The 21,832-nt window shown below is 45.2% G+C and overlaps 1 protein-coding gene across 8 annotated transcripts in view; it reads left to right on the top strand.

Moving 5' to 3' along the window:
* The window catches only part of PALM2AKAP2 (PALM2 and AKAP2 fusion), a 346,978-nt gene that overhangs the window by 114,034 nt on the left and 211,112 nt on the right, over positions 1-21,832 (top strand). For 6 of the 8 annotated variants that reach the window (XM_035016104.1, XM_035016101.1, XM_035016106.1 and 3 more), the window contains 3 exons: positions 6,376-6,490; positions 7,353-7,374; positions 12,896-12,997. In XM_035016104.1, coding sequence (XP_034871995.1) covers positions 6,376-6,490; positions 7,353-7,374; positions 12,896-12,997 — 239 coding nt within the window. The remainder of the gene's footprint in view (positions 1-6,375; positions 6,491-7,352; positions 7,375-12,895; positions 12,998-21,832) is intronic. The other 2 variants (XM_035016107.1, XM_035016103.1) reach the window with 1 other exon arrangement.

Below are 21,832 nucleotides of genomic sequence, written 5' to 3'. Positions count from 1 at the left end.
AAACGGTAGCGCTCAGACAGTGAACGCTACAGGGAAATGAACATCGCCTAAATCGGAGCAATCTGATCTGAAGGTCAGCACTGCCAGAAGAGAAAATGGACTGCCTTTAGAGGTAGTGAGCTCCCCGTGTGGGGAGGATTTCAAACAGAGGTAGGATGACTGTTGAGTGGAGTGCCGCTCAGGGGCTTCATGTTTCTGAAAAGCAATTAGATTACATAGCTTCCACTCCTCGCCTGACCTTCTGTGGGCATGAAAAATACATTATGTTGCATTATGCATTCTTCAGGAAACGAGGGCAAAAAGAGGAAGTGGTCATAGGGAGGTAGTCCAAAAAAGTGGCAAAGAATACCAGTTCTCCAGCCTGACCACCAGGGTCCGAATCCTGGTCCTACGTTATCTTTGTGACCCTGGGCAAGTCAGTGACCTTTCCGTACCACATTTCCTTCATCTGTGGGATGGAGTTAAAGAGTTCCTACTTCATAGGCTATTATGAAGCTTCAGTGTCGTAGTGCTTGTAAAACACTTAGAAACAGTGCCTGGCACACAGTAAGCACTCAGAAATCCTAATCATTACTGTTGTTGCTGCATACAAGCCGTATATACGTAACGAAAACAGTATTAGCATTCTGAGCATTGTAATGATGAGGAAAGAAAAACCAAGCACACTTGAGTTTACAGGCAAAGTCCTCTCGAAGCAGTAAGACAAGTGGAAACCCAGTTTGTATTAGTCTGTACTCTTTTGGATTCGACTGAGAGATGCCCACACAAAGGAAACATTTATTGGCTCCTGTAAGTCAGCAGGTTAAAGGTGCAGCAGAGGGTCATGGGAAACAGTAGCTAGAGAATCAGTGGCCCAGGGTCCCTCTCAGGCAGCCTCTTCCTTGTTTTCTTCCACTGCAGAGGAGGGAAGGTAGGTCCTCTGCAGAGCCCTTCAGGCCAGTTATTTTTTCTGGGCCAGACGAGGCACAGCAAAATGCAAGCACAGAGTGAGCCATGGGGAGGTGCCATGGGAGGAGGGATAGAAATGCTGAGGACCTCTCTGGGGCCATCGTGCTGAGCCATGTCAACTGGAGGGTAGAGTTCGCTGTGCCTGAAAAGGCCATACAAGGCCACATGGCCCTGGGTGAGAGCGGGGACATATGATATTCTAGGCCATGGCCTGTGCTGTCTCCCCGGCCTGGCATGTTTTCTTCTCTTTTCCACCTGGTGAATGCATCCTTCAAGGCCCAGCTCACATATCACCTCCTCAGTTAAGTTTAGCTCACCACCCTCTAGCAGTTAGAAATTGCTTTCAGCTGTGACCTCAACAGGGGCTTAAACTCCTACAAATCTGGAGCTAACAGTCCAGATGCTTTTTGAGTTGCCTTGTAATGTGTGTGTTTACCTGGCTATTATGGTCACTTGGCCAAGAGCTCCCGGGAGCAGACAACCTGGCTGACTTCGCTCTCCGTCCCTGATGCTCAGCGCAGTGCCTGATAGAATGAAGGGGCTTGCAGAAGGTTGTGTGGATTAATGCATAAATGGATTTTGAAATGAGAGTGATTGATGCACCTCACAGAGCCGTAGGTCTTTCGTATTTTCCTGAGAGGGAGGTCCGTTAGGGTTAGGTAGATTTTGTAAGACCATCTGGCCATGATTGCAACTTTATCTCTGGTAAATTAAGCCTGCACAGAGGCAGTGTGTCACCTCTGCTTACCGCCCATTACAGTTTGCTTTGTGCTCAGAAGAAATTGAGCAAGCCGGTCAGAGGCTGCTATGTGCACCTGTCTCAGCCTAAAGAGCCTCGATTAACCTTGCGTATAAATTACACTTCCTGCCCATTCTTTATTTTTAGCTCAGCAATATCTCCTTGGCTCCTCCAGGGAAGACTGCATTAGGTTTCAGTCATGAAACTACAAAGCAGTGGCGTCTCTAGCTGGCTGAGATGACTCTTATTAACCCCATGACACTCCGTTTCTTGGGACGCTCCCTGGCTCCGAGACTTAGGTTTTCCACAGAACGATAGCGATAGCGGCCTGGGCCATTCAGCGCCCTCAGGACCTGGCCCCAGCCCACATGTGCGTTTGTAGAGAAATCTGCTATTCAGATCTGACCTGCCTGGACTTACATAAACTGTCGATTTCCCACATTCATCCCCTTTGAGGGAAACTCATTTGTTGTTCCTGCGAAAGTTTCGTTTTGTTGCTTTCTCTCCCTCCCTTCCTCTCACCCTCTCTCCCTCTTTCTCTCTCCCGCTTCTCAGTTACGCAGTATCATGACCCAAATCTTTAGTGCTTAAACTATATAGCTGAGAGCCCTGAAACCCACAGGGCCGGGGGCAAGCTGTGGAGACAGTCGGCCAGCCAGTGGGCATCCGTCCACAGAGAATTCTTAACCACCTGGGGCTGCTTCACTGGGAGACATGAGCTACTTAGAGTCAGCCTTCCCTCACCCCCCCGCCTCGCCTTTTTTCAGTCAGCCATTCTGAACATGATTTTGTTTATTTTAGAATCCTCTGAAGTGCCTAGCTCTGAGTCCAGCTGCACGAGGTCCGTACATGTTGGTTGAGTTGAATGGAAATCCAAGTTGGAGTGTGCCCATTTAACCCTTCAGGGACATGGAAGAAGCAGGCTCCCTTCCCATGCCCCAGGCTATGAAATGCTGCCTTCTCAGCACAAGGCCAAAGGAGGGTTCTTTAAAAAGCCATTTATTGGTTTTATTCTGGTTAGACAAGGAATACATGATTCCTTTAAAAATTGGGAAAATATTGAAAATTATGAAGAACCAAATTAAAATTCCCCAATATCCCATTACCCAAAGGCAACTACCACTGATGTTTTCCTGTTTTCTCATCTTAGTCCTCATGAGTGAGGGCCCTGTATCACTCCAGATTTTTCTGAGGATTGGGGGATGTGGAGCAGGGGTAGATTATATTCTTTCTAATCTTAAAGCTTCAGGCATTATTGGGATACACACACACATATTACAAATTTATATATATTATTGGGATATGTTTTATTAGGATATATATATTCACATGTGTATAGCATATAATACATACATATATAATATATACCCATATAATATATAAATATTTGATCTGTATTAGCTGTTGCCACAATAGTACTATATGACTACTCTCAAACTCAGTGGTTTAAAATGAATGTCATTTATTATTGCTCATACTTCAGTGACTACCCTGGGTATTTGCTGATCTAGGCTGGGCTCTGCTAAGCAACTCTAATTTCAGGTATAGGACCAACTGGGCATGGTGCCTGACTTGGGTTGGGCTCCAGTCTACTCCCTATGTGTTTTTCCTGGGGCCAAGGCTGAAGGGACAGCCATTGAACAGAGAAGCTCTTTTCTTGGTGCTAGCAAGGCACAAAAGGACAGACCCAAATGCGCAAGCACCTTCCAAGCCTCTCCTCTGTTGTGTCTGCTAACATCCCATTGGCTAAAGCAGATGACATGGCTGAGCCCATAATCTGGGGGCAGGAAAGTACAATCCACTCACCATGAGACCAAAGCAAGTCATGTGGTCAAGACCAACATCAGTGGGTCAGGGATGTATCCACTTCACTTCCCATGGAGGTGAAGAGGGGAGGGAGGGAATATGTTTGAGAATAATAGACTCTACCCACGTCCTACATATCTGCTGAGGAACTCTGTCCTCTGTGATTCAGTCTGCTCAGAACCCACCTGGCAAGTGCTATCATCCAGTCTTCCCAGGAAGCCTCCTCCAATGCTCCTGTACCCATTCAACAAGTCCAGTTTCTGGATCATTTGACTGCCCCATGTGTATTGTTCCTATTGCACATTTGTATCCCTTTCCTTGATTCCCCCCCAGAATAATTTACACAGAGGTGGGTAGAAGATTTTGCTGCACATCTGGAACAGCAAAGGAGTTTTGTATCTTTTTGTTTATATATCTTTGTCACTCGGCCGCATCTCCTGTAGATTCTGTTTGCATCTCAGCCTGCACACAGCCTCTCAAATCCAGGCTTGCTGAAGAATTCACCCTGGCCTCAGAAATCCTAAAGGTCTCATTTGGCTGAGCCGTGTCTTTTTGCAACTTGGTTTAGTTTCTTTGATTCTTTCAATAGACATATGTTGAGCTCTTGTGCCCTCCAGCCCCATGATGAATTTATAATCTAGAAGGGGAAATGAATGATTTCTATGTGCTATCATATGGGGTTTAGGGTTGCTAAACCTCAGCACTATTGAGATTTGGGGCCAGATAATTCTTTGTGGTGGGGGCTGTCCTGGGCATTGTGGGAGGTTCAGCACCATCCTTGACCCCACTACCCACTAGATGCCAGGAGCACCATCCCCACTCTCCTTGAGTTATGGACAACCAAAATGACTACAGACATTGCCAAATATGCCCTGGGGGACAAATCACCTCGGTTGAGAACCACTGCTTGAACATATAGTAGACTTGCTAAGACCTCTCATAAACCAAAATAATGTGCTAATAAATGACAGCAGTGTTATTTCCTGGTGGTGCATCTGTGGAAGGCTCTTGGGGTAGCTGGTGTGTGAGCTAAGACTTCAAGAATGGTTAGGGTTTTGAGATGGGTTCCTCGGAGGAGGGGAAAACATGGGGCACAAATGGGCAAATAAGGAGTAGTTCTTGTTGTCCAGAGTGGAGGCCATGTAGGTACTGGGAGGCTAGCTACTCTAGGGCTATCTAAGTCATTATAAGGACTTCCACTTTTACTGGGAGTGAAATGATAAATATATCTATGTTCATTTGGAGGGAATATGATTGTACATAGAGCTTGTCTTCATAATCCAAAGTAATTGCTGCAAAGTCTCATCCATCCAGAGGTCATTTTTCGGATGCCCAGGAAGGAAACCTCTGAGGGGCACAGTACATCCCTAAATGGAACAATGCCTGTAGCTTGGTGTCCCTTACCCCTCTGAAGATCTTAGTCTGGACTCTTTATCTTAGGTCTTAGTTGAACAGACTTGGTTAGCCAGTTCCCAGCAGCAGATTAGAAGACGGAAGGGGGTGGTGGTGGGACAGATATAGAGGGGCCCAGATTTTGCCACAAAGCTCCCAGCACGATAGAGGGGAAAGAAACCAAAAGCAAAATTGAATGAGCAGGGGCGCCTGGATGGCTCAGTCGTTAAGCGTCTGCCTTCGGCTCAGGTCATGATCCCAGGGTCCTGGGATCAAGCCCCACATTGGGCTCCCTGCTCAGTGGGAAGCCTGCTTCTCCCTCTCCCACTCCCCCTGCTTGTGTTCCCTCTCTCGCTGTCTCTCTCTGTCAAATAAATAAAATCTTCAAAAAAAAATTGAATGAGCAAACAAATATGTTCAGGCCAAATAATTCTTTAGGCAGGGGAACATCCACCCCTTCATAACCCTAAGGACATTGCTGCATGACAATGTCACCCTAGTATGCCAACTTACGAAATGTTTAGCAAGGCAGGAACTATGCAAGATATTGTAGAACCCATGTGGTAAGAGTTTAGCACCATGGTCAGGAGTAGGGTCTAGAGTTTGACTTCTGGCTTGAGGTCTTGCTTCAAGGCTCTGCAGCAATCAGCTAGCCCCTTAACCTTGCCAGGCCTTACTGGTCTCATCCGTAAAATGGGGACTCCCTACTCAAAAGGTCATTGGGAAAGTTAAATAAAATCCACTGTGTGAATTCTGAGCTCCATTCTTGGCACAGATTTGGTGCTCAATAAACGTTAATAGTTAATACTATCATTTCATTGAAAGAATAAGTTACTGAGACCTCTCCCAGATTGAAACTGTTCTGGAATATTCCCAGAGTCTCCCGGCAGTACCCAAATTTCCCTTTCAGAAAATACCTAGGATGGCCGTGACAACTGAGAAAGTTCCAGAAGAAAGTTCCGGTTGTATCAGTTCCCCCGTCCCTTTTCCCTTCTTTTGGGCGGAAGAGGATGGGCCCCTGAGGGCGATGACAGCAGGCTTGGGAGGGTATTGGCCACCAGCCTGTGGCAACATTATTTCCTTTGAGCGAGATTAGCTTTTCCCTCTTTAGAAGAACTGATAGAAGAACAGTTATTCTGAGATAACTAGGAGACCAGGAAGCTCTTTTCCTCTGGCCATTATGCCCTATGCTATGCAAAAATATCTACCCCCAGATTAAGACGGAGTTCAGGGGGAGACACCAAGGCATATTGCAAAGCGGTGGCATTGAGCTAGCGGTAGTCCCTCTGGGTGGTTTTTCTTCCATCACTGTCTGCGGAGTGGCAGAGCTGAACACACAGGGTGCTCTGTGAGGTGCCCTGGCCTGGCACCTTGGCATTATAATGGGGCACGGAGACTGCCAGGAAGTCACCCCACAGGAAGGAGCTGCTCTCTGGCCTGGGGATGGCAGGACAATAAAGGACCCTGTTCTCTGTTTGTGTGTTTTCCAGGCTGGAGCAGGAAATACAAGCGCTAGAAAGCGAAGAGTCCCAGATATCTGCCAAAGAGCAAATCATCCTAGAGAAACTAAAGGAGACAGAAAAATCCTTTAAGGACTTTCAGAAGGTAAAGAAAACAAATGTGATTTCTCCAGATTATATCCAAGGGGAAGTAAGCACTAGCAAATGGGCACCAATGGAATCGAGACCTGTTAGTACTGCTGAGAAATCTGAGCCCCATGCTCTGAGAAATGTGGTGCAGGTGTGTGAGGACCCATGGGGGTCTCTGACCCTGACCGTGGCCTGTAGTCAGGTGTGGGACCACCTGGTCTGCGGGGAAGCACAGAGGAGAGCCTTTCAATCAACCCCATCTACCTATTGTCCAAACCCTTTATATGCCCGGTTCCTGAAAAGTCGTCTTACCTTGGACTTCAGGATTCTAAAGCCAATTCTTATGAAGCAGATTAGACCTGCTCCTTGTGGCTTTAATTTAAGTCTTTCCTTTATAAAAAGGCCAGAGGCAAAACCATATCAAATGGATATGAATTTCAAATACACAGAGTGTAAACACTGTGGAAACAGATGGTGCCGTGTAGTGCAGAGGAGAGACCGCGTAAAGCCAGTAGTCTCTGAATATCTCAGGACCTTCCTTCCATTTTATCGCCCAGGTACCCAGACCGAAGAAACAATCCAACCAATTTAATTTTAAGATGGGATTTTCTGATGTCACTTCTTTCTCCAACACAGCCGAGGGTATTTGCTGGATAACTGACATAAATCCCTCCTGGGAGAAATTCAGTATGAGGTGGGAATGATAAAACATTCCCTTAAATTTCAGAATCCCAAACAAATTTCCCAGAAGAAAAGAGAGCATTGGGTTTACCCACCACGGTCAAATTCTGGACCTGGGGGAGAGAGACAGGTTAGATGGATGAGGGATTGTCCGCCCACGTGTGTAGTGACGCTCTGCCCTGCTTTTGTTTCCACAGAGCTTCTCCAGTGTGGATGGAGGTAAGTGGAAGAGCTCTCTGCCCCCATTCTATAGAAGAATCTTATCCCGGTCAGCTTAGTGGGCTTCACGAATACAGGCTCACTGGGAGATGCGATGTGTTGGTGTGTGAGGTCATCAGAAAGAAGGAGTAGCTCTCTGTGCAGGGCCCTGAGGAAGTACACGTCCCCAGGCTTGTCTGCCTCTCTTCTTCAAGGATGGTTTCTCGACTCACCGTTTTTAGTCTTACACAGTTGGACTGGCTCCTCCCCTTCCCATTTGGTCCTCAAGGTTCGCTGCTTGGACCTTTCTTGAAAGGTGCTCTGCCTAGAGTGCTGACATCGGGACCAGGTCCCTGGCGAGAATGAGCCCATTTGTGCCTAGGACTCCAGGTCACGACACATGTCAGAAGGCCATCATCTGGTGTTTAGGAAGCCTTTCTAAGGCTGTGTTTTTATTCTGAATCAGGAAACAGCTATTTCTCCAGCCTTCCAGGGTAACAAGGCTGGGCAGAACCTCCCTCCCTGCATGGCGGAGTTGGCCTTGAACCCATGAAGGGTGGGAGCAGGGCCCTGGCTTCCTGACCCCATCCTGGCAGGAGTGGGTCTTGCTTCTGTTCTCCCTTCCCTTCCATGGCCCTACCCTCCACTCTCCTTCCCTGTGGAAGAGAATTTCATGGGAATGAACTTGAGGTTTTGTGCTTCTCGTCCTTCACCTTGCTCGCCTCACTTAAGCTACAAACTCATGAAAACCACTCCATTCCCACTTTCACTATGGCCCTCAACTAGACCTGCTTTAAAAGGCCAGGACTTGTCAGAAGGATCAGGTGCCATTTGCTCTCCTGGTTCTTATAAGGTCATCCTCTAAACTATGAAGATGATCAGGAGCCAGAATAAAGGTTGGCATCAGTGTTTTGCCAATGTCATTTGCAAATATAAGGGCAAAGATTTAAAAATGCAGAGATGGGTAATGTATTCTTCTGGATTAGCAAAGATATTTGCACTAAGGATAATTCTGACTTTAGCCAGAAAAAAAGTATTGTGTTATTTTATTTTATTTGGTGGGGGAAAATGGTTTCCAGCAAATAAAAGGCAGGGAATCTGGATTTTTGGCCCCCAGGTGATCTTTGGGAAGGTAGTAAAGTAAACTTCATGTTCCCAGCACATATGGGCAGAGACAAATCAGGGCCAAACTAGCAGGGACTCCAGGTGGAGGACCTATGACATTCTAAAGCCTTCTCTAGGGTGTGGCCAAATCAGGGCTCTTGTTCTGTGTTTTGGGGATAGAGCATGGACGGAGGAGGTGGCCTTGCCTCTTTGGGGGAATAAAGGGTGGCAGCATGGGAAGCATAGTGGGCTTCCCTAGTGCTAGGAAAGACCCGAGGCAGGGGACATAATCAGCAATCATGCAGTATGTGTGAGGCTGGAATGGGGCTGTGGGACATCGACCCACAGACACCTACATCCTGGAAGGGTACACATTGACCTTTCGTGCTTTTACTTCCTTTTTTCCCCTCTTTTTTCTCAAACCAGAATCTTTCCTACACTTTTCTCTATAATTAGGGAAGGGAAGGAGCCTGAATGTCATGTCTCTGGGAAGGCTCTGTGGGGCATGGAGACCCACATAGCCTATGACTTGTTAATAAGCAACACGGAAGCCAGATTATAAACACTTGCCACTGCATCTTTCATTTTCAACCTGAACTTCTTTCATTTCTTCCTGCATCACTTCCCACAATTGGAATCCCTTCACCTAAGCAGTTCATGGAAGTGGGAAGAAACTTGATTGTGACTAAAAAGAGCCTGCAGAGAAAATTGCTCTGATGACTCTGTCTTCAGTCACTTTTTGACAGAGGTGACCTCAGGCTCAAGGATGTAGACATCTTAGAGATCCCAAGAAATGGCCAGGGAAAGGTTTTTGTGGTCTTATCTGTGGTTATGATTCCTGCCATCTCTGGTTATACCTAAGTCTGGGTGGAGCTTTCCATTGCACCACATCTACTGGCAAAGAAAGAAGTTTGAAGGAGGCAACACATCCTCTAAGAATGCTGTCAGTGTTTAGCTCACTCTGTGGTCTGAGAGTACAAACTGAAGCAAATCCAGTTGAGGGACTCTGGAATATCTGATTAATGTCTCATTCTTTGGTTTCAAAGGCCCCTCTATATCAAAGTTGCCAAGACCCTCTCAGAATCAACCACCTGTTGTTACTAAGAAGTAACCCGAAAGTATTATAGAATAATAATGCCTTGAGAAAAATACCCCACTTCTGAAAAGCTGATTACAGAATCCAAGGCCAACTAGGATTATATAACTGTACAAGATGCTGCAGATAATCAGCAAAAACATCCCTAGTTTAATGAGGTGCCAAGGAGATGGCTGCTGGTGACCCCACTTCAGGTCCCTGTGCATGTCACCCTATGCATGTCAGAGGACATAAAGGTACAGCACTGCTAGATCACCAATGGCTTTGGATTGCGTGATAGTCCTGGCCATCAAGAACAATGTAGTCCAATCTTGAGTAGAATTCCCTGGCCATGTACATTCCGACCCCCCTCTCTTCCTCCCCACCCCATATACACACTTGTTATATGGCAGAGTCTTCATCAGTTGGGTGGGTTGTTTTTACTGCCTTAAATAGGCAGAATGTCTTGTGTAACGGTAATTTCCATGTAGTATATATCTTGTGCTAAGTATTGTTTACCCACCGAGGACCTGGGGTGAAACCATTGGCCAGAACAGGCAAAGGAAAATGTTGTCCCGGGCCTGTCTCCGCCCTTGCTGTCCGATACTTGCTCTTAGGTCTCCATCCCGTCCCGGTCTTGCGGCGGTGGCCGGAAGCCATCCCCATATCAACTCCTTCATAGCCATTGCTGGGAAATCTCAGTGTGTTTTCAGGTGCCCCTAAGTCATGCATTCCGGAGAGTGTTCATCTGCTTTGTTTCTCTGGCTCTGGCTATGCATGTCCATCATAGTCACGGTAAATACTTCAGCAGGGCTGGGACTAACAAGGAGCACTCATCTTACATGTCTACCCTGGCAGTGACCGTTCTCTGCCTTCTCTGACCGTAGACCCCCCCTGACTTTGGCAGGAAGAGGGCAGGTTACTGACTGAGGCCACGTGAAGAAATTCTTCCCATGGAGGCTTTGGAGGCCCCGTTAATTATTCCTGGTGTTGGTCTGTCGGCCACCTCCCGGCTGCATAGCTTTGTGTTGACTACTTTATGCTATATTGAGGGGACTCCTCGCCACTCCCTCATCTCAGCTGGAGTGTGTGATCCCAGCCTTCCAAGAGCTGCAGTCCTCAAGCTTGCAGCCAGGGAACACCAGGGAGAGGGGACGCCACCCCCACCCCCACTGGGCAGGGAGCCACCTCCTGGGGAAGGCTGAGGCAGAAGCACTGGAATCCTGTGCTCTTTCTGAGGCAGATGCCCCTGCTAGCAAGTGCCTTTTGTTTCTGGCTGCTAAAACTTTCAGTATCAGATGCCCCAGAAATTCTCCATTTAGCATAGAATGTATAGACATAAAGGGGACAGTCTGGGAGTCCTCACCTGGTCTTAATGGCTTGAACCTTCATCTCATTTGAATGCAGAAAACCAGATTTAGCAAGATCTCATTCCACAGATTTCTAGAAATCCTCAGGGCAAACTCAGAAGCTCTGCAAATCTGCCCTGGTCATCTCTTGTCCCCCCTACACTGTCCCTCTTGCCCCACACTGCTGCTCAAATCTTCCCCTGGGCCACTGTCAGCAGTCTATTCTTACACCCTCAGGAGCAGCTCATCTCAAGCCTCTGCTCTCTTCTGGTCCTGTGCTGTGTGGCCTTGGGGCCTGGACTCTGTTCACAGCTCCCCACGATGAGAGTAACCTAAAGTTCAGGAATAAGAATAACATACAACATTAAACATGTGGCCACACTTGGAACCCTTGACTCAAACCAAGCCCATCTTTAGGGGGCCCGATAGGCTGCTTCATGGCTGTCTCCCAATCCACACTCCCCATCATCTCAAAGGCCCAGTTTCCTTCCTTGCAGCAGAGGACCCTCAACCATGTCTGCCTGACCCGGGACCCACCCTCCAACATACACAAGGCCCCAGAGAGAGATGGTCACTTGAACCTCACCATGGCCAAAGGCCTGACTGCCTACTCCTGATTTCCCATTCCTTCTCCCCCAGTGGTTGATATGGAAAAATCCATTCCCTTAGTGAAACTCCCCCACCCTACCCCCCGGCCCCAGAGTGTGTTCCTAAAAACATAACGGTCCAATATCAGCACATTCTGGATTGTTGACATTCACATGCAAGTCAGCAAATGGTCTAGTCGGTGCAGAACTGAACTAATCCTAATCCTCATCCTGATCTAGTGTCTGGGTCCTCTCCAGCATGAAATTTAAAAAAGAAAAAAGAAACCTAACAGAATATCAATGGGGACACAGAGGATGGGACGGGTGTAAGAGATGTGAAGGAGGTGGAGGCTAGGGGCTGACCTGGTATCGAGAGGGGGTGTTCAGGGTGCCGCCTGGGATCCTGGGTGAATTATGGCACCAATGAGCTGAGGTAGGGAGTACAGGAGAGGCATCGGATGAGCACAGATGAGAGTTCCCTTTGGGACATGTTGAGTCTGAGGTGATTGGGAGAGATTCAGTGGAGATGTGCAGGAAGCAGCTCGATGTATCATTGAGGAGTAATTCCAGGATTGCCTTTGGGACAAGTTCATGACATGAGGAGGAATCACATTACATAGCTTTCTAGAATGTTCTTGCCTTTGCTTTCCCATTTCTCTCTGGGGGATACACAGATTCTCTCCTCTCCTCTGACACTGACACACCTGCTGAGGTTCATGCCCATAGGGTCTCACCTCCCTGAATGGGCTTGTCAGACTATTTTCCCAAGTGGAGCTGGTCTCCCTGCTTTGCTCAGCTGCATTTCCTGCAACTGGGCTAATGGGGAATTCACTGGCTGTTGTTATTTGGAATCTCAGGATTTTCTGGCTTAACCACCAACTTGAAGTATTAAAATGTGAGATAAATTCTAGGGCTTTGGGAGCTTTTTTTTTTTTTTTTTTTAGTGTCTATAAAATAGGTCTTCTGAATGAATCAGGCACCTGAAGCTACATTTCCAGTTCAAGTTTTGAGCCCCAAATCTATTTTTCACTACTGTTGAAGGCATATTTCTAGTTTGATGTCCCATGTTTAGTCAATCCCACCAAGTTGATAATGGCTCTCATTAGCCCATCCCCTTCCCTGCCCCCCTCTGCCCCCCCCCCCCACCGAACTCATTGTACTCTTAGAATCTAGAGCTTTCTGATGAATCTTTTAATACATAGAGCAGTCCTGGGGCTTGAGCTCTCTGGCCAGGATCCCTCCTACCTCAGCTACTCTGCTGAATACCAGTCACTGGGCAAATGCTTGTCTTTGTTTACCCTGATCCTCTCGTTTAGTGGCTGCCTCCGAGGTCCATTATGTAGGGCAGACAAGCTGCTGTTTCGGCAGTGAACCCACTGGGCCTCCCGACACTGTGCCTAATTGTATTCCCTGTTCTCTGCTACCAGATGCAGTAAATTACATTTCCTCCCAGCTCCCTGACCTGCCAATCCTCTGTTCACGAACAGCAGAACCATCACCTGGGCAGGACGGGACTAGCAGAGCCACTGGTAAGTCCTGGGGAGCTATTTGGTTTTGATGCCAGGACTGGCCACGGGGCCTGCATTTCTCGGAGCTTTAATAATAAGGGATTCCCAGATAGCTTCCACTGGGGACCCTGTCCTCAGCCCAGCCTCAGACATAGGATTTGCAGGCCACGGAGTGTAGGTACTAGGCCCTGATGAATAATTAAGGACTGAATAGGAGGGAATATTGAGAAAATCATAGAGCATTTCCCCCTTGCCTTTAGTGGGCTGTCTCTCGTGTTTATGGTCTTTATATCTCTCCTCATTCTCAAAGTTAATCTGTACTCTGCCTCCAGGGGTTTTTATTTTCCATATTGGAAATGTACAAGATCAAATGAGCTATGATGCAAGCTGGGGGAATATTATTTTCAAAGTGTATGAGTATGTTGCCAACTCCTTTGGGAATCAAGCTGCTTGTATATTATAAATATATATTTCCAAGTCTTCCCATTTCTGGAATTATTTCTGAGCTACTGCGGTATATTCGGCGGCGGGGGCAGGGAACTATGTTTCTTGCTAATGTTTTTCACAATGGTGGATTTTAAAAAACAATACATTTACGAGTATAAAGTCTATAGAGAGCTATGCTTTGCTCTGTTCAATATGAATGTGCCTCAGAAATCAGAACTGGATGGACATGAAAAATCAATCTCTAAACCTATCCTTTTACTCTACACGGAAATGCACTGAGGGCCAGAGGTCAAATGAAAAAATGAATTGCCAGGGTTGCACCGTTAGTGACAATGTAGGTGAACTCAAACAGGCACATCCGATTATGTTTTGCATAATCTAGATAAGTTTATGTCTAAAATAAATCACATACTGACACTTTGCATAAAACAAAACACTCATGGGCTTTTAAGCCAGAAGAAATCATTTATATAGGCCAAACTGAATATCTTGTGAAGCAAATAGTCCCTCCTTCTTTTAATGTAAACGTACCATGAAATGGCAAGTAAGTGTTGACATGGTCGGCGTGCGCACTGATAAAATATCTGCTGGGTATCTCCGTAAACATCCTAGCGTGTTACTTTTGCATACTAACTCACGGAGTTCTAGAATTGGGTGGGACCTAAGTGGTGTCTGGTCAGACCCTGGCCAGGTTCACGTGTCCCTGGACCAAGAAAGCAGTTCTTGGAGCCTGCAGCTGTGTAGCTGAAGAATCACTGGCAGAGGCTTAAGCCGCAAGCTCTCCTATGCTCCAGGGAGCACTCTGAGGTCAACTAGGGTGATAGCCGTTCAAGAGTCACACACCCTCTGCTGGTTATTAGACATTTGGGTGCTGATAGTTCCTGATAAGCATGGGTAACCAGCTCCCAGCCCCTCTCCATGACAGGTTCCTGGACCTTACAGGACATGTGATATGATCCAACTAATGGATCAGCTCCGGGAGAGGATAGGGACAGTGTGACAACTCATTTTTAAGGGGTATCAAAAGGGTTTGAGCAGCATTGATAGTCAACGAGTGTAATGGGCAAGAATAAAGTGTTAACGTGATTGCAGCGCTGGGCGTGTGGGAATACAGGCACTATCGCAACCTACCATCCTTCATAGTTGAAGGTGCTGCAAAAACATAATGATCCAATGGCAAATGCATTTTCGAAAAAGTATTATGTGATCAGAATCTTCAAAAATAAGTTGATGTGTACTTTTGTTTATTACTGAAGAACTAATTTGCATAGATGTATCTAACTGTGGAAATACATACACGCAGAGTTTTGGAAGGAATCGCATTTGATGTGGTTAACTCCTTTGTCTAGACTGTTTTTGGAATGGGGTGTCCAGATTCATTACCAGTTGTGGCCAACAGTGATTACACAGAGCATGGATAGCATACCAAATAATGGCACTCTCCACTAGAATCCTTTCTCCTGGACATGATCCATCTTGCTTTATGAACATCCTTTTGGAAATTTGCACAATCTCAGGACCATTTTATTTTTTCAATTTTTATTTTTTTAAAGATCTTACTTATTTATTTGAAAGAGAGAGAGAAAGAAAGAGAGCAGGAGGAGGAGCAGAGGGAGAGGGACAAGCAGACTCCATGCTGAGCATGGAGCCTGATGGAGGGTTTGATTCCAGGACCCTGCAATCATGACCCAAGCTGAAATCAAGAGTCAGACACTCAACCAACTCAGCTACCCAGGCACTCCTTGGGACCATTTTAATAAATGTCACTTGTTATTTCTCAGTATTATGACAAATATTCTGGTTGTTTGGAGTTTGGTAGGTTTAGGATTCTATATAATTGGGAATTTATTTAACATCCTTGCTTTTAGAATTAGGAGGCATCTATTCCAATCAAACATGAAGCCAGGCTTTAGCAGCCTTGCAAACAGGTCCCCAGGCCACAGTCACACACCTTTGTGATTGGAGTTTCGTGTCCCTCCAGGAGGCCCACTCTGTCTAATTGGTACTGAGCATTGGGAGGTCCTTCCTCTGATGTCTGCTTCCATCTTCCACCCATCAGTCTTTATCCTGTCCCCTGGAGCCACTTGGAACAAACCAAAGTTGATTTCCCTTTAACTACTTGAAAATGACTATCATTTCTGGTCTTTCCTAGATCCCCACTCTTCATCCCCTTAATATCCACAGCCCCAGTCTCTTCAGCTGTCCCAAAATAACGAGATTGCTTTGAGACACCCTCCGCCATCCTTGTCCCTCCCAACTGAACACTCCCCACTTTGTCTCTTATCTCCCTGAAGTGCAGTGCTGATAGCTGTTCCACATACTCTGGGGTGGGCTGATCTCCCCCCAGAGCAGATTGAGAATCCGCAGACCATGTGACTCACTCTTCTGGTGCCATGGCCCTTCAACTTCAGGTTCTAAAGTAAAGCCTCAGAGTCATTTGACATATGCCACTGTTCAACCTCATTCCCTTGATCCAGTGTAGTCATTGTTCCAGAATCATTTCCACTGAAACATGGAGTCTTTTTTCCCTAGTTGTGCACATACTTCTTCCCCTGTTCAGAGAACCTACAAACTTCTTTATTTCTTAATCTCAAAAGGCAAAAGTAAGAATGAGCTATGTACCTTTCTGCCCTTTGTAGATTTGATGTGACTGTTGAATTTCTTCTTGATAGATTGTCCCTTGTAAGTGTCAGGGCCCCATGGGGTCACTGAGGGGCATCTGTGAAAGGTGGGGAGGGCAATGGTGTAAAGGGATTTAGTAGTCGGGTCTCAGGTTTTCTCTCCCATTTCAGAAACAGCAGCTCCTCGGTCCTTGGGTTTATGTATTGTATTTCTGCATCAGATTTCCATTTGAATAAAGGGTTTCACAGTTTTGAAAATAGGAAATGCTCTTCTCTATTGTTGGGATTTTTATAACTATTGATTGTAGCACCTCACAGCCTCACTTTCCTTCTTAATTTAGTATCATCTCAGATCTGAAAAGCAATCTTCTATTATTTTTCATCATTTCATTGATGAAAACATTGCACAGTTGGAACCAAAGTCAGAGGCCTGTAACACACTTTTGGGGTCTCCTGGCCCTTGAGAACCCTAAATAGGCACCTATGGGACATGATCATTTAATGAGCAACAAGTTCTGGCAATTGTCTTGACACCCAAGGCACATGTTCCTGTCTTGTCCACAGGAATATAAGGGACTTGGTGATGATCCAGATGTGCTTTATCTCTGGCTTTGCCTAAATTGCCTCAAGAACTTGAACAAAAAGAAAATGAAATTCATCTGTATACCTTCTGCCTGGTGAATCCTTCCTGGTTCTTGGTGGTCTCTGCTCTTTGAAAATGAACTTTAGAATTTAGCCAGCCAAGATGTCAAGCTACTTCTACATAGTTTATGTAATTCCTTCCTTCTTATTTTTTTTTAAATCAGAACTTCAGGTGTCTGCTTCTAGCACCTTTCCCAGCGTACAAGATTCTTGAGACAAATATATCAATAAGGGAACTGATTCCTGGGTCCAAAGCACTGAGAACATTTATATCCCTGGCTGCTTCATTATTTTCTCATCTTCTCCACTCATCCAGGCTTCACTTCCCTCTTAGCAATATTCTTTCTGGAACTTTTCAGACTGAAAACTATCATTCTTGACCAAGAAGGTGGAAGCAAAATCAGATATGGAAAGTTGGCTTTTGCTGTTGTTAGCCATGACATCACACCTTCGCAGACTTATTTCTGTTTGTACTAAGGTGTCCTGGGAAAACAATTATTCCAAGAAATTTGTGATGACTGGTTTTTGAAGTTAGAGATTGCCTAACTGCTGGGATGTGAGGGAAGATCCACTCTGAATTAATTTCCTCACTTGCATTGTTATTTCCATCACAACAGCCAAGTTTATATTTCCATCCTTAAGAGAAGGTGTGAGCATATATGTATATGCATACTCATATGCCCAAAGGGAAATGGTCACATGCATATATGTTCATTGAATAAGCCAAGCATGTGCATTGTTTCTCTTCCACATTCCAGGTGTGATGCCAGCTACTGCATGTTCATTATATTGCAGTGATCTCACTTCTGGGTGATAGTCATGATCTGGCTGTCTCCTGCCCTCCTAATGTACTTTACACATCATTGGGTCATGAGCCACACAGGCTATGCACAGCACCAGAAGATATCAAAGGTGGATACTCTTCTTTGTACCAATGGGAAAAGTGAGATCCAAAGATGGGGTGTCATCTGAATAAGGAATTCAGACCCACTGTCTTCCTCCCTCTCTCTGACACCTCCCATCATACTGACTAATGACAGTGGGCTGTGTCATTTTATATTTTACATGTGGACCTTCAGCCTTCTACCTCCTCCCACTGATCACAGTGAGTCAAAGCAAGTGAGCTGCTAGAAGCCAGAGTCAAGGGATTGAACACGATTGAATTTTCCATCTTCACAGAACGCAGTGTCTTGTTTGATCTGCTCTTGGCTCGATTCTGAAATGGAATCATGTGGTTGGTCTCCCTGCCCCTCACTTGTGTCAGGTACTCTTCTTTCCTCTTCCCTAGGTTCCTTAGAGGCTGTATAGCTGTCTTCTCTTTACCAAAGCTGAAGGGAACAGGGAATAAGAGAGTACCTAGAACCGTTGACATAAACTTGCACTGGAATCAAGCATTCTCTGCTGCTCAGACCCACGTCTCCGGGCTCTGCAGTGTACTGGACCCTAGTACTTCACCTCCTGCCCTCACCCTGTTTTCTAGGCACGTATCTATCCCAGGGCCCCCCCACTCTAATCCACACCTGGTTGTTTTCAGAACCTAGAGCCTAGGATTATCAATCCCCATTAGACTGCCTCTGTTTCTTTAAGGTTCTCCTTATTGACTAGAGGGTTATAGAGGGGTGGGCAAGGACCTAGTAAACCAAACACAGAGGCCCAACATCAAAGCACCAATTCCATCATTCATTTGTATTCATTGCAGAAACTCACCACTTTGGTTCTTATTCTTCATTGACATCATGAACATCTACTCCCCTGTCTAGGTTCTTGGAAAGAATAGCAAAAATGCTTTATACCTTCCAACCTTATTGTCATCAGTATGTCATGTTGGGGAATCAGTAATTAAATATATCGTTTTGTAAAAACTTCCAGATTTCAGTTATCCTGTCATTGGGACTTCCGTCAGACTGTCTCCTTTCTTTCTTCTCTGACTCCAGAAACTTCCTCAAGGCAGGAAATTTCAGAGAGCTTTTCTTCACATACTTTCCTGTATGTTCATGGGGCTCTCTCAAAATCTCTTCCAAGGGCTCCCCAGAAAACCCCCTCTTCTCAGCAGCACCCCTTCCTCACTCTTTTTCAGTAAGCTGAGCACCAGCCCCTCCTCACTATGCAAATTGTAGTGTATCCCATGTGGCCAGGGGAAGCTTGAGGGAAGAGAAGGGAGTATTTTTTGTGCTTAGACACGAGAACATGACGTAGGCGAAAGACCTTTGGGAAATACCACTTGGCAGCAGTAAAAAGCAGGAGGATTTTTTTTAATTGTGTGCATGCATCAAAAATAAAGTGTTGAATTTAAAATGTTAGTCTCATTTTCCTACTGGTTCATATCCACCCTGCTTCACATTTAAAATATTATTGGCTGAGAACGGGAGCAAAATAAAAATGCTTATTCGTAAACTGCATATTTAAGATAAATATTCACACCTCCTGTGTGGCTTTCTGAATGTCTGATAACATTCTCATATGTCTATCCATGAAGTCTAAATATTGCCGTTGTGTTAAGTAAGAGCTTCTCAAAGTGTTCACCTAAGTATCCCTTCCTAGAGAGGAATGTGGATATAGACAAAGCATGTGAGGCCAGACCCTGATGAAATCTGTTACAAATCTGTTTTGCTTTGAAGCCTTATTTTATCTGGGGGAAAAAATATGGATGGATGTTGTATTTTATGGCATAATATATTTAGGCTTATTTTATTGGCAGAATGTCCTATGATGTTCTATTCCATATTCTAGAAATATTGAAAGAACAGTGTACAACATGTAAATATAAATACAAATATGTCACCCTAATGAAACCATGCCACATGTGGTTCAATCCCAGAGCCATGTCACATTTAACAAAATATGGTTTAAAATCACACAAAATAACACAAAACACTAAAAAGGAACTCTGTTCTTTTTTTTTTTTTAAAGATTTTATTTATTTATTTGACAGAGAGAGACACAGCGAGAGAGGGAACACAAGCAGGGGGAGTGGGAGAGGGAGAAGCAGGCTCCCCGCAGAGCAGGGAGCCCGATGCGGGACTTGATCCCAGGACCCTGGGATCATGACCTGAGCTGAAGGCAGTCGCTTAACCAACTGAGCCACCCAGGCGCCCAGGAACTCTGTTCTTTATCTATTTTTCCTGAAGGATATTAAAAGGACTCCAATTCGTATCCCCACCCGGAAGCACTTCTCACATGTCCTTTTCTTTACTCCCCATATCCCCTCCACCACCACAAAAATGTTCTCTCTCCATCCATATCCCACGCAGCTTTTACGCTCTCTCCTACTGAACTCCTTGTTTCTCAACTCGTTTTTGTGTGCATCTACTCAGCTGTTCTAGCACAGAACTCCTCCTCATCCTCCTTTCTGTCTTGTCTCTGATTCGGGAAACAGGCAAAGACAAAATGAGGGTTGGGGGTTAGGATGGTGGAGAGAGGAAAACTGGGGCAACAATGACAGCATTCTCATTGGTGGGCAGAAGAAGAACATCTCTAAAGATTCCCATGTTAATAATTTGTACCCAATCACCAATGGATCTAAAAATAGAAGTGTTTTGTTCCATATTCTGTATTGTTTACAAATCAATGTGTCATTTTGTTCACATATTACTGGATGCTTGGGGGATAATTAGATATTGTACCTATAACTGGCAATCATTAGTATCACCCTTATTTATAAATATGTCCCAGGAGTGTTTTAATAGTGACAGGACATAATATTTTAACCCAAATCTGTGTTTTTAATGTAAGCGTAATATTTAAAGAGCAGGCTTTGGAGTCCACACACAATTTTAAATGCCTACTCCGTTTCTCTGGTGACACGCTTGGTGGGAAATCAGGAACTAATCGAGACAAATATTTCTCTTGACATCACCATCCTGTGTGAGCCCATGTACTTCCATGACAAATATCGGTTGGCCTCACTATGTCACTGAAGGAAACTCAAGATCTTTGTGCTGAATAAGTGAAACTTTCAAAATGGACATGAGGAAAATCAAGCACTGGATCTGGCTTCACCATCTTTTTAGTTAAGTGTTAACTGTGAACAGACTGTGTATCTTGTTACCCAAGCAGATGGAATAGTATCATTGCTGTTTTTCTAACCAGTTCAGACATTAATTACTGTGTGTACCTTTTCATTGGTGTCATGTTATACAAAGTCTTTGTGCCTAGATTAAGGCAACCAAAGTAGAATTTTCAATTAGTAGTATTTGTTTCACAGGTATTTGTATATCAGGTACCGTGTATGCAAAAGGCTCTAAGGTAGGTGTTGGTGGGGTGGGGAAATGGTAGAAAGATGTCAGGCAAAAAACTAGCCTTTAGGGATCCTAAAAATCGATGGAGCTAATAAAACATTCCCACAAATAATTATACTTCTGAGTGGAAATTGTTAAGTGCCTTCAGAGAGGTTTAGAAAAGTTCAGAGAGCCTTAAGAAGAGAGAGAAGACTTAGAGATGGAAGGGTCAAAGAAACCTTCTGGAAGTGGGGAGGCAGCTGACTGGGCATTGATGGATAGGTCATATTTGGATGGATAGAAACTCTCAAAAGACGGCCAGTCCATGAGAAGGGAATCTTAAAAGCAAGAAATGTTTAGGTGTGGGATGGTGTTATTTGATTGTGCTAAAGAAAAGGGGAGCAGTTGAAATGATCATTGGGATCTTCTTAACACACTGGGGGAACATGTAGTATTCAGAAAGAGGTAGGGACTCAAAAATGATGATAACCAGAGATGCCCCCATGGGAAAGGCAAGCCAGGCAGGGAAGGATGCTGAGTTCTGGGAATAGTGCAAAGTTTGCTATGGTTGGAGTATACATGGAATGAGGGGCAGAGAGACAAGCCTAGCAAGGAAGTTGCAGACAAATTCCCAAGAGAATTATATGCCAAGCTAAGAAGTTTAGAGTTTCTCCTATACAGACACAGGAACCCACAGAGGGTTTGCGAAGAAGGTTCTATGGGCGGGATGGGGCACAAGCTAGCAGGGTCTGTAGGCTTTTCTATAAATGGCCTGATTGTAAGTATTTTAGACAGAGTAGACCACATATGGTCTCTGTCACCTGTTCTTGTTCTTTTTCTTTTTCCTTTTCTCTTTCTTAAATTGCCTTTTCTTCCTTCCTTCCTTCCTTCCTTCCTTCCTTCCTTCCTTCCTTCCTTCCTTCCTTCCT

This window comes from Mirounga leonina, unplaced genomic scaffold, assembly GCF_011800145.1.
Source record: "Mirounga leonina isolate KUSES-001 unplaced genomic scaffold, KU_Mleo_1.0 Mir_170, whole genome shotgun sequence".
NCBI lineage: Eukaryota > Metazoa > Chordata > Mammalia > Carnivora > Phocidae > Mirounga > Mirounga leonina.
Note: the sequence above shows the minus strand (reverse complement) of the source record. Positions and strands in the feature narration are given on the sequence as shown.